This window comes from Tupaia chinensis, unplaced genomic scaffold, assembly GCF_000334495.1.
Source record: "Tupaia chinensis unplaced genomic scaffold, TupChi_1.0 Scaffold000599_1, whole genome shotgun sequence".
NCBI lineage: Eukaryota > Metazoa > Chordata > Mammalia > Scandentia > Tupaiidae > Tupaia > Tupaia belangeri.
Window position 1 is genome coordinate 231996 of NW_006160116.1, and position 13592 is coordinate 245587.

A 13592-nucleotide genomic window follows, 5' to 3' on the forward strand; every position below is an offset into this window, starting at 1 on the left:
AGAGCCCCAGCCCCAGCCAACCAGGATCACTGGCTCATGCCTGGCGAGTTCACGGGAGGAGAACTAGGGAACTCTCAATGTCGCTCAGCATCATGGTGTAGCATTACCACTTTCCACAGAGACTGGCCTGATTTTCACTAAGTTCATATTTTACTTGAGCTCTTCACACGCATATTTATAATCTGTTTATTTTTATTTCTTGTTTAAAGGACGATTTGATTTTACTTGTTCTTTTACATAAATGGACGATAATTGTTTATTTCTTACAAAATGGAAAACACAGTTTTAAGAAACAATCCTAAGAAGGCTGAAAAGTCTGTTAACACTATCAGGAAATGAGCAGGCCTGGGGGCGTGTCTGTGTATGCGAAAATAGGAGCGGGAGTCATGAACCAGGAATTGTCACTTACCTGGGAAAGACTCCTGCTTACCCCTCCACTAACAAGATTCAGATGAACAAAGCTATTTTTCTCTACAAAATCACATTGGTTCTCATTTTCACCCAAAATTCCCTGTTAGATAAAAGGGCACTGAGATAAGAGGGACACGCAGTGAAGACAGGACAAGAGGGAGTCTGCGTGTCCCGCTCTGGGAAAGGCCACTGAGGGGTGCAAGCGGGACACGCAGGCGGGTCTGCCCCAGACGAGCACGCCCTCGATGACGTCCAGGGACAAACTACTACTGAAGTCACACCTTAGTTCTTAGTCAGCAACACATTAAGGTTCCCGCCAAAGTGTGGAAAAAACAGAAGTACCGCAGTGCCCTGTCAGCAGTTCATTCCTCGTGGCCTTCGCCCCTGCCACAGGGGGCCACCTTGAGACAGCTTCTTGGGAGAACACCGAGGAGACACTCACAGCGCTCCGAACAGTTTACATCAGAGGCACAAGAATTTGCTTCCTGGTCAATTTTTAAAAAGTGACGATTGAAAATATACTTCAGATCATTTTGCCTGTGTTTTTCTATGCGGACTTACATTTTTTTATTTAAAATACAGTTTAATAGAGCAAACTAAATTGATTATTAAGAATAAGGGAAATCATTTTTCATTTAGCATTAATGCTTCTGTTCCATACTTGAAAAAATAAGAGAAAGTCAAGACATTTCTTCCATTTTTAAAACACACGCACTGTTCACTAGAAAATGTACAGTAACTTTCAAGGTGAGATTTTAAGTTCTTTATGTGTAACAGTGTGAACAAACGCATTTATTCTACAGACCTCAGTTAATAAAGACAGGGCTCAAAGCAGTCTGCGAGGACGAACCCTAACCCTTACTACATACGTGTCCTGTGAAAGCCATCTGAATCCCAGGGACCTTCCATGTCATTCCAACGCGATGCACCATGGGTTCTGCGTGCTGCGCGAGAGTGATGTGTAAGCCCTTCACTTTAAATCTCTATAAAGTGGACAGTACTGTAGTGCATGGCAAGGCTGTGGGGCTAATCAGGCCGCTAGGTACAAGGAAAACAAACAAAAACCGATTCTAATTTAAGTTTGTAAACTATTACGTGGAATTCTTCTAACTTTTAAATACAACGCAACTTAAACTTACTGTCTCTGACTTCAAAGTATTTTAATGTTTTACATCGTTTTACTGGAGACTAAGGAACCCAGGCTTCGGGGTCCTGGCCAGAACGTTTCTAAGGCAGAATCAGTGCCAGTCAGGGTGCTTTGGGGAGAGCACAGAGGCACTGACTTGTCAGAACAGGAATTCCCACAAAATTAAGTAAGCGAGTGAGCTGTGAATGTGTAGGGGCCCACTGTGTACCCACAGATAGGGCTATTCCCAGCCACGGTGAGACAGTGTCTCCGGAAAATGTATTCGGTCTTAGCTGGAGAGTCTACGTTAGAATATTTTAGATGCACGTAATGCTGGTATTGACGTGTCTGCACGGAGAGTGTCCGCTGCTTCTGGGAGAGGGGACATCTCAGGTCGTGGGCCTTCTCGGGAAGAGTCTCTTTCTCTGTCTTCGATAAATGCTTACAGTTTCTTAAAGTTAAAAACAGGGCAATTTGACTCTCAAGCTTTAAATGTGTATTTTCTTGGCCATCCCTTCTTTCTTACCCATACTAGAAAATTCAGTTCTAAAACAAACACGGAAACAATCCTGTTTTTCAAGTTACCAAGCAAATGTGATATAATAAATGCAAGTGTCACCCACAGGACGTTCCTCTGTTTCTATTCCTGCGTCTTAGCGAGATAAACATACAGCCACTAACCTTTAAGGAGTGCTGGCTACAGAGGTGTGACTGGCAGGTGAAGGTAACGGCTGGGTCAGAAGACCGGATGATTGGGTGTTCGTTTGGAAGGGAAGTCAAAGGGGAACTAGAGTCCATTTCACGTGACGCTGAGGCCGTGACGCTCCTCCTTAGGTAAGCTAGACACTTTCACAAAGACAGCTCACTGTATAGATCTGCTATCATTTCCAACAATAAGAGACTGTTCGCTATCACACAATTTTTTCATAGACAACACATATACAATCAATAAAGGCATCCATGACAAAGAATTACTGAAGTTCTAGAAGCCTATCCTCTGTTTTATCAAGACTGTGTCTGGTCACCCCTGCTCTTGGCTTCTCGGGGGCATCCAGCATTAGCTGTGTGTGTCTGCCATGCGTGCACTGAGTGCCCCTGTGTGTGCATGCATGTGTGCACACTCACACACACAGTGCTCACTGAAGCTTCGGGGGCACCAGGAGTGAAAGGCTCCTGGTTAGGCACCTTGGGAGCAATTACAGCTAAAGTGGAAAATACGTTTGAGGCCCTCGCCTACCACAGGAAGCGGTCACTCACACTCAGATCGGCCCTCAGTCTTAAGGCATTGCTAGCAGAGGGTTCATCTTGGCTCTCCTGAATTTCCAGTCCAGGGAAGTCTGCTAGCCTAAGAAAGACAGGGACCCCGGACGCCCTGTGTGGTCAAACGTGCCCGGCTGCTGGTCTCTAGATGTCTTCATTTCACTCTGTTGCCATTCCAGGAGGCCACTTTGATATTGGTCAGATTCGATATTTGTCAAATTAAACAAAGACAGAGTGGCCAGAAGAATCCAAGCCTGCATTTGGTACGTGTGTGCGTGTGTACAGTCCTAACAGGGGAGAGATGGTTATAAGACAGCAAGGTACATCTTAGGTAATGATTTTCTTCTTTTCCCCTCACTATTTCTCTAAAAGGGAAAGAAAGAACTTTCAAAAGGAGCAGATAAACCTTATTAAAAGGCTTCATTTCCCATGGCATTTTGAGATGTGTTTCATACAGAAAATGGCTCAGAAACCACGCGCCGGGCTCCACGGATGAAGACTGGATTTCTTAAGGCAAGAACGCGAACACAATGCAGACATGCAGCCATGAAAACCCCACACTGAGTCTATGTGATCGAATAATAATAAACAAGCATTCTTTATGTATAAAATGTCTCCCAGATACCAAAAGATCAAATGAAAACCCCACCCCTTGCCGTGTTCCCGGGTGAGCACGCGCACATCGGAAACTCGTTTTGCAGCACAGTCTCAGGACGATGTTCTGGTCCGGGGCTGGGACTGAAGAGCCGCCCCGGCCCACACACATGGCTCCCATAGCACCACGCCGCAGGACAGGCGTGAACGACCGCACACAGCCCGCGTGTTCTGGCGGTACCTGGTTCCTGAGGGCCTCTGCCCGGTCACCTGCTCACGGCTTTCACTCACTCCAGGAGCCAACGGGGTTCTCTTGAGGGCGGCTTGGCCTTTGTCCTCTTTCTGGTAAGGCTGACGCTGTTATGATCTAGACAGGTTAATTGTGAAGTCCGAGAGGGAGTGCTCCCTCCTCCAGCCGCTTCACCCCTGCTTTTCAGAAATAACATCAACGGCTGACTGGGCTCAGCGACCTGCAGTCACCATCCCGCGCCAGGACGCTGGGCTACGCCCGAGCACAAGACGGGGCTGGAATAAGCACAGGGGGTTCAGGAGGAAACGCTCGATGCGAATTCTATTATTTGTAGTGGTGTAAGGTTGGTCACACGTTTTGAGCAACATTCCATGGTAGTTACTGGCAAATTGGAACAACAGGTGTTTCATAGAAACAGAGACATGTCAGGAAATGGTGCACGGTAAAAAAACGGGGATGGCGTTCATTTGTCAATAAATACTAAATATGCAGTCTAACTACAAATCCCCAAACATCTCTTTACACAATAAAGACGAGAACGAAGCGAAGCCCAGGGTGTCCTGTAGAAATAAGCACCTCTGGCAGGCACAGGAGCGCGGCCGACCACGTGGAGGGCTGCCGCAGTCCGCCCAGACGGTTACCCGCCAAGGTCTCGGCGTCCAGCGAGGGTCAGCTGGTGCGGCCGGCGAGATGTCGAGCGTGGACACTTCTAGGAGAGAGCTGTGTTCCAAAAGGTGACAAAGGACTGCTGAAGGTAACTGTGACTATGTGGTTTCATGGGTGGTCTCGTCTTGACTTTTAATTAAGCAACTGTTGCTCTAAACTGCAGGTCAGAGGGCAGGGCCTGGTATTTGTGCTCTTTAGGGTACACAGGAGGGTGGTTAGGGTACACAATAAGTGATTCTACTTCATCTAAAACAAGGCAGGTGCGACCAAGCCCCGCGTTTCACTACCGAACAATGTTTACAGTGTGATACGTTCAAGTAACAGTGGCCAGTTGGAGTACACCTCCTCCTCGTGCGGTGAAATCGGGTCCTTCGAAGAAGCAACGGGTAACATTTTATAATAATAACAGGAAAGAGAATCTAGAACAAGGCTGACTCCCGCAGGCCTGTCTGGCTTCCACTGTTCAGCAATTATAAGTTTCTGCACAAGCACAGATTGAGTCCCCGTTTATGGGGCCATGACATACCTATTAACAAAGACCACAGAAAAATTTCCCAAAGATTTAATATTGTAAATGAGAACTTATTCATAGATACTGTAGCTATTTTAAATTTACAATTATCTTTTAACATTCTTACAACATCCCCTCTCGATGCAGAATGACACTAATAATCGAGCACTTGCAAGTACCAGACGACTTTCCGTTAGCTAGAAAACGCACTTCTACCGAAGCGCTTCTGTACGTGCGAGCGCGGATCTCTGTTAAGTAGCTCTATCAAAACAGTGTTCCTTCCTTACCCCGGATGGCATCAGGTCTGCTCTTAGTGGATGTTTGCAAGGAGCGGTCTGCAATGTGTTTTCAACAGAAAGACCTCCGAAACGCGAGCTGTGCAGACCCGCTGCGGGTGGAGAAGGAGTTGCTGACGCTTGCATGGAATGAAAGTCTTCCACAAAGAAATTTTAAACAAGGGTTTTTTTAAACCGCAGTAAAAGGAATCTTTTCATACTTTCAAATACTGTGCCTTTTTATTTAAAACAGTGTAAACATAACAACTCAACACCACCAATAATTGGAAAAAGACTGGGGATGTGGACACTAACTTCCTGGAATGCCCATGAGCATAAGGGGGGAAATAAACAGACAACTCTTCGGGAGAGGGTTCAGTTCGCCTTCGCAGTGGTAAAAATATTGCTTTATTCCAAATGAACATACAACACAATTCACTGTTCTTTTGGGGGCTTCTTGTGAACTGAGAGGTCTGGGCTTTGTGATTTCGACAACTTACTGTTTCTGGATTAACCACAGAAGCGGCTCCTTGGTCCACACGGTGTAGACTTGCTATCAAATAAATAGTAAGGAGAGTGACGAGAACACAAAGGGTAACTGTCAGCTTGTTAGCCGGCTCGTTAAATAACTGAAGTAGGCATGATTCAGAATCGACACACACCCTCGATTAACTCGCCATGGACATGGTTTCAGTAATGAGCCCGCAGTGGTTCCTCTCCAAAGGATTCACATTAGAAATGGTCTAGACATTGTCAAGAGTTTTATAAGACCCCACCATGCAAGTGACCTTGATTTAAGAACTTACTAACTGAACTTTATACTTAATGGAAACATTGAAGGTGAACAGAGCTAAGAGGGAAATTCTTTTCTGAATATTAGATTCCCTGATGTTTCAGAACAAATGTCAGCAAGCTCAATTCGCACACAAATGCACACGTGTGTGCACAAGCCCCACATGCGTGCACACACATGTGCACACACTCCACACGCACACATATACGCATACATGTGCACAAGTTCAATATGCACACGTGTGCACACAAGCTCCACACGTACACACATGCACACACATGTGCACAAGCTCCATATGCACACACATGCACACACATGTGCACAATGAGCACATGTGCATACAGCAGCCATGCTCGAGTGAGTGAACCGGCACAAGTGCATGCTCACACGCTCACACGCTCACGTGCACACAGGCACACACACTGAGAATCGCTCCTGCAGAGCCTCTGAGCAACCTCAAGGAGAAGCATTCGTATCAGTGTGATTTTAGTGACACGACATTGCGATTTTCTGTCTCTTTTTCTGGAAATCTCCCTCTGAGATTCTGTGTTCCAAATTTCAGAGGGAGACGGCACCTGAGAGCAGCCGCGGCCGCTCCCGACACCTCCCTCCTCCCCTCTCCTCCCCACTCCAGTCCGTGCTGTTCTCCAAACAGCAGTGGAAACACCAGGGCTGCCGACATGCCTAACCTGGATGAGGCTGTTGGCTGGACAGAGATTTAGGGTGGGACTGGCAACAGAACGTCCTGGCCGGCCGCTGACGGCACAGCCGCCCCCCGCACACAGCCCGTCTCTGCCAAACCAGCTGACCACGGCGCGTTGGCAAGGACAGGGCGCTGCGGGACCCACCGAGGGTCTGAACCGCCCACATCTAAAAGCCAAAGAGGTCGTGTTGGGGCTAACTGAAATTGGATTGGGAATTCTGCCTGGAAGCTCTAGTGTAAGCTTTCTCCCTCCTGAAACATTTCTTTCCCTTTAAAAAAATATTTTGTTAAAAACACTATGATAAGCGGGCGGTAGACTATTTGGTTTCTTCTAAGTAGATGCTCTTAAATTAATGCATATAAATAATTTGTAGTTACTTTCCTCTTTCCTGCTTAGCAAAGCATCGAACGCACAGATTCCTGCATCTCGCGTCACTTGGTCAACGCGGAGTCTCTTTGTATTTCGTTTCTTAAGACAAATTGTGCCTCTCGTTCTGATTTGGCCGTGGGGCTCAGGGGCAGAAAGGCTGTGTTTTCGCTGGCAGTGTCCTCGGTTTCTGTGCTGGCCAGCTCGTAGTCTTCCGACCGTCTGGCCTCAGTCAGGATTCGAATCTGCTCCTGGACAGTTTCGAGCAGGACCTTCACCCCCTGCTGCTCCGTGGCGAGAGGGTCGCTGAGGGGCGCGCCCACGCCGACACCGTCCACAGAGAAGGAGTTCTTGCACCATGTGATGCCGCGGACCTCGGAGACCCCGGGCACCTGCATGCAGGGCCCCTCGAGTCCCACCGAAGGGATGATGGGCACGGAGCTGGCCCGCGCGGAGGGGTAGCCCAGCGGGCCCTTGCCGTCCATGCTGTTAGAGTAGGGCTTTGTCCCTCTTGAAGGCAGTTGCATATTTATTGATGCATTCTGTTGGGCTTTTAAACCTCCTGGTGAGTACCTGCAAAAGAGACAAAGTGTCACACGTGAGCCACCGCGCTCCGCGTTCGCCACAGCAATACTCAGTCCACAGAGCACTGGCCGCATGCACCACCTCACTGCACTGACAGCAGCCCGTGAGACGAATAAGACGTTCCCAGTTAAACAGAAGTAACTGAAGCTCAGATAGGTGAAGTGACTTGCCCAAGGTCACACAGAAAATAAGTGACAGACTGAGACTCAAACCCAGATCTTCTTACTTTAAGTCCAGGGGTCTTTCAACACACCACAGCTGCATAGGCAGGTGGGACATAGTCTTCCTCACCTCTACCCTAGAATACAAAGTAGATGGGGTTCAGCCGGGAATGTGGCCTCTCCGCGGGGACAAACAGGAGACCCATAACACCATCGCTCACTCCATCAACTCCCCCCAGCCCTGGGTTAGCCCGGACACTTGCCGTGGTCACCCTAGCAGCTCTCCGGGACAGAAGCCCAGTGCTCGGCACCTGCAGCCCTGAGATTCTCTGCTTCGCATTGATTTTAGAGGATCCGAATCCAATTTCCATCGACACTCTGCAGTGTACACACCGTCTCACTGCCAGATTGCTGGGCAGGTGGGAAAGGCAGCGGGAACCAGGCTCCAGGGGCCTCTGTTCCCAGCAGCCCGCCTCCCAGTCCCCCTCCTGGTGAGGCAACTCCCTGGGATGGCAGCGGCTGGTCAGATACCACAGAGCCATTCCAAGTCACTGGACATGCCAGAGCCCTGCCAGTCCCCTCCTCGCCTGGGGGACCAGTGCATCGTCCTCCTCTGAGCTTTCCAGAAGCAGGAGGGACTGGCCCTCTGCAGGCTCATCGACGTGAGGCCTGGGGACGTGAGCTGTGGTCCCTCTACTTCTCAGTGGTTTGCACGGATGTGAACCCTGAATTAAACACGGAGATGCAAACACCCCTGAGATACGGCCGCACTCAGGCTCCATGCGATACATCTCATTCCGCGACCTGCACTGCAATGCAGGCGAAAGCCCTGTCCGCACATGGAGAGAGCGGTCACAGTGAAGTGTGTCACGTGGCGCTTTCCAATCGTCAGAGGGCACGTGCCAGCGAGAGAGACAGGGAGGGAGAGGAGAAAGCACCCTGGTGGGGCGAGGTCACACCACAACCCTCTTCCGTTTCTCCATCCTGTCAGGATTTGGGCACACACACACACACCCCAGGGGTGTTCTTCCAGCTGCCAAGGCCAAGTTGGAACTAGGGCTGGCCGTGGAACCAGTTCTCTCCACCGCTCAGCCACAGAGCCAGGCCCAGGCTCTCGCATGCTGAACAGACTTTACTGTGAGGACGCGATGAAAGTAGGGGCTGCTTTTCCACTGGATGGGGGCGCAGACAGGAAACAGACTTAGGAGTTGAACCCCATGTGCCCTCTGTGCCTAGCTGGGGGTTAGCAATCACAAACCTTGGCTAAACCAACGCACGAGCGGGCTTTGAGGCAGACACTGCTTTCAGAGCACCGCTGTCAACCCTAATCGCCACTCTCAGATACAATAACCACAGCTGCTATGTGTCCTGCCTTTTCTTTTCTATAGGGCGAGTATACTCGCCAGAGAGACAGAAAGCGAGAAATCACCCGGGGTGGGGGTGGGGGATGGCCATGCCTCAATCCTCTCTCCTCCATTCTCCTCTTGGGATTTTGGACTCTCACACAAACACATACCCAGCATGAGTTTCAAGCTGCTGGATCTGGGACTTGAACCAGTCAACTACGTGGAAGCCCAGTGACATAGCCATCACCCCAGCTGTGGTCACTTGTGTAGTGCTTTAAAATTACCTTCGCCTTCAATTACTTCGTCAGAGTTCTTTAAGAGCCTTGTGGTTTGTTCGTCCTCGTTTCCACGTGAGGCTGAGTAAACTGGCTGAGCGTTCAATGAGCTCCCAAAGCCACACCTTAGCAGGGACAGGAGGACTTCCGCCCTCACGTCCCTACCAAAGGCAGATGCTCTAGCGCGCTCGACCTCAAGGCCGACCAGAAGCCCTCTCCCGGAAACCGGACACCGCAGGTAGAGGCCCCGGCGCTGACCCTTCTCTTCCTGTCGTGGGGCTAAACTGCGAGCCTGCGCTTTCTGACCGCTGAGTCCACTTTAAGAAAAGGGACACTTCTCAGACGCTGCTCTTCCGTGCTCAGTGCCCTCCTTCTGTGTCAGCACGAAATGTAGGAGCCAGCTCCCCCACGGATCTGTCGGGGCCACAGAGCCCAGGTCCGCCAGGACGAACCTGCCCGCGCAGACTCCGGGGGAGGGCTAGTGGCCGGGAGCGGTGGGTCGGAATGTGGAGGTGACAGGTGCAGGGTCACACCTGGGTCACACACGGTTTATAACGATGTTGGATAAAGGCGTACACAGTTTACAGGGTATTTTTAAAGGGTAGCTTTGAAAGCCAGCAGCACGGCAGGGCTAAGACATAATCGAAGACAGTCCCCACCCACTTGGCTCACTCTGCCGGTGCGCCTGGCTGCCGAGCTGAGGGCCCGGAGGGAACAGGACTGCCACTGACTGTCCCTGTGGCTTCCCAAGACAAACGAATGACACCTAAAACGTCACCATCAGGGAAGGTGGTTTTAAACCAGGCCTGTTCTCACGGGGTGACGCGGACACCACCCCCAACCCTGCACCATTGCGGGCTCTGGAATCTCAGGTAAGGGGTAACCTCACTATAATCTCCCACCCTCTAGAACGATTGGGTGGTCATGATATGGCTGCTCCGAGGACTGCTCTGGAGATTAACCGAAATACCGCTTCTTGGCTCAGCTACGGCGGTGCAGGAACAGGGCCCCACTGGTGTCCTACGGTCATGTGGGAAGACCATGGGTTCAGCTCCTGGGTCTGCCCGAAGGCCCTCCTGTGCTGCCAGCGTGCCCGTGACCCTGGCTGGCTGTGGGCCATGGAGGATGATTGCACACTGCCAGGGGCTCTCTTTCAGGAAATAAGTAAGTACATTTAGAAAGAGGAGGGACTGAGCTCCCACACTGTTCCGACAGACAAGGAGGCAACCTCCCTCCCGGAGTTGGAACCAGAGTGTAAGCGGGGGCTGGGTACCTAGACGTGACTGACTTAGGAGACCTTCAGGCCATGGTCCCTCGGAGCCCATGAGTCCCAGGGTCCCCCAGGTGCTCACCACCCACGGACCGTGACCCAGTCTGACTGGCCCCTCTCAGCCCTGAGCAAAGGAGTCACTAACACGGGCTGTCTGTACCCGGGGACACAAAGCACCCTTTGAAGAAGGAGGATCCCAACACTGTCCCTGTGTTCAGCTCTCGGTAATGAAGAGGTCGGGGCGTGGGGTCTGCTGCTCTCGGGGAGTCTGAGACCCAGTTCCGGGCACGCGGTGTCAGGATGAAAGGACTGGGCTGAGGGGCGCACCCTGGAGCCGGTCGCCCTGCCAGGACTGCCCCTCAGCCCATTGCTGGGCCAGCGGTGTAGTGGCGGAGAGGGCCGTACTCCACCTCGGTCCCCACGGCCGGCTGTGTCAGCTCTGCTCTCCCCGCGGTCACTGACTGACTCTCTGGGGAACCACGGACGGGCAATACTAGGTGGTAGGGCTGGGCGGGATGTGTCAGGAAATCACACGGCTCTCTGTGGCCGCCCCCCGGGTCAGGCATCACACCTGGAGACCTCCCTGAGCGACAGGACAGGTGTGCCCGTGCTCCAGGGCTGGCGGCTGGGAGCAGTCTCGGAGGAGGCAAGAGCCTTTTGGGGGTGCTATCTCTCCAACTCGTCAAGAAAGAGATACACTTGAAAGAAAGCAGAAAGGAAGGAGGGGCGCTGACTGGGAGTGTGGCCGTGCGTCGTTCGGAGGATGGGATCTCACTTCTGGAACAGCCGGAGCAGTCTGACAGCCCTGGTTCAAGTTCTACGCACCTTTCCACAGTCGCCACGGTCCACGGGTGCATTCCGGGAAGAGCTGATTCAGGACCTCCCTCTACCTCGTCCCCTCCCTGGGTCTCACAAAACCTGGGTTTTGAGCTGGGTTCAAGCCGGGTTGGCGTGCGCCAGAGCCAGACCATGTGCCCGTGGGTGAGTGGCAGACAGTGCCCCGGCTCAGCCGGCATGCAGCGCCGGACCGACGGGCCTGCAGGGGCACTCTCGTGCCCCGCCAGGCAGATCTGGAGGGCCTGTAGCCCAAATCCCATTGCCAATCGCATTTCCAGTCTGCAGAGACAGCCAGTCCCAGGAGCGGAAATAGTTGCTTTCAAGAACGGAGGAGGAGGTGGGCCCTGGAGTCCCTGTGCGGAGCACACTGACACCCAGTCGCCATTCATCGGCCCTGGGTGCAGGTCACACACAGGGAGATGCACACAGTGCCCTGACGGGGACGGGGCCAGGACAAGCCCAGTGCAGTGCAGCAGCCCACTGCTCCCGCCAGGCCGGCGGGAGAGCACCTCCCCGAACACGCGGGGAGGCTCCTGTGCCCTAAGGTGCAGCGCAGCTCAGCCCGAGCCGGAGGCTTGGTGGGTCAGTGCACTTGGCATGTAGGGCATGACACGGGGGCAGCCGGGACCAGGCCCAATAGAAAGAAGGCCGGCACGGAGCATGGGGAACTTCTATCCGCTCACGGAGTCTCCGAGGGTGACTCCCTCACTCGTTCAACGTCCATCCCAAGAAAATATGCTCACACTCCCGGTCAGGGGCGTTAGTTAGGCTGGGAAGAGATAATGATGACCACAGCCGCTGGAAGTTTGGGCTAGACACGGCCCCTGTCAGAGACCCAAGGCCGTGCGGACTGGGTCGGACTTGTAGCTATCCGCTTGGACAACCCGACAGAGATGCTGAATTTGCAACTGCCACTCTAAATCCGTACCAAATGCAGCGTACAGGCCATCTGGAATTGCTTCAGGTTCCACAACCAAGCTACAGGCTCTTCCCCACCTCCTAGTCTTCCGAAAGCAGTCTGGGGCTGAGACTGTCAAACGGGGCACTGCTCTGTAAAAGAGGGGAGGACCTGGCCCTGGACCCACCTCCCACCTGCCTCGGCCCTCAGCCTGATCCGAACCCAGGGCCAGGGCAGCTCAGGAGCCTGCCTGGCTCCCCCAGAGAGAGAAACGGGACGAAGCGGGAGCCCAGCCTGAGGGGGGCTCATTCCTGCAATTCGGGGGCAAGGCCTGCCTGTGCTGTTTCTGAACTGAATGACAATATGCTGACAGCTCCTGCGGCCTTAAACCCGGCACTGCCTCTGCTCTCCGCACACAACACACATGCGTTCTCCTTTTAACTTCCCAGCCATCCTCAAGGGGTGGTATTATTTTCCTCAGCTGACAGACAAGGAAAATAAGCTCACATGGTGAAGTTATCTCAAGTTATACCAGCAGTGAGAGACAGAGAGGGGATCTGAACTCCATCGCTTTGAGAGAGCTGCCGTGCTGGGTCAAGTGGCTTTTGCTGCCAGCTCAGTGGGGGCTGAAACTCATCCCGTGCTCCACTCCCTGTGGCCTGGGCCCCGGGGGGTCTGTGTCCGCTAAAAGGAGGACGCCTTTTGTGCTTTCGGGAGAGGTAGCCGCGGTGCCCTGTGCTGTGAGTGACAGGGTTCGGGCTGTCCTGGGACGTCCTGCTCTAAGCCCTGACCTATGTCCACATTCGAGGACACGCGCACGGTGCAGCTAGGCTGCTGGGTCGCGCTGCCCCCAGTGCCGGTCGGGACTCCCCTGAGAAGCTCCCCCCTGTGTTTATTGGTGCGGATTGCTGGCGGTCTTAGCAACTGCAGAACAGCGTGCCGTCCGGCGGCCGACTTCTCTCCTTCCTAGCACCACATTTCTCAGTCTCGATCTTAGCTGCTCTTCCACGCAGCTCCACCTCACTGAGACCGAGACGGTGGTGAGCGTGGACACGCACAGACGGGATCTGCGACCCGGTCCAGGACACACCCGCGCAGTCCAAGCCATCATGTTAACGACACCCCCGAATCCCATCATTTCTCGGCTCACCTTTGGCCAGGTATCGTGTCCCGGTCTGGGATCCTCGACTCTTCGAGCTGCTGATACGCTGGTCCCACGATTCCACCCAGCCTGCTTCGGGGCGATGGGGGCGTCCTCCTGAAG

At 52.7% G+C, this 13592-nt stretch overlaps 1 protein-coding gene across 1 annotated transcript in view; it reads right to left on the reverse strand.

Annotated features, from left to right (window-relative positions):
- Nucleotides 1–6235: 6235 nt before the first annotated feature.
- NRG3 (neuregulin 3) overlaps nt 6236–13592 on the reverse strand; it is a 32342-nt gene continuing 24985 nt past the window's right edge. The window contains exons 5-7 of the mRNA XM_027775710.1: nt 13479–13586; nt 7768–7839; nt 6236–7529 (exon numbers count right to left, since the gene is read on the reverse strand). Of these exons, the coding sequence (XP_027631511.1) occupies nt 7022–7529; nt 7768–7839; nt 13479–13586 (688 nt within the window). The 3' untranslated portion in view covers nt 6236–7021. The remainder of the gene's footprint in view (nt 7530–7767; nt 7840–13478; nt 13587–13592) is intronic.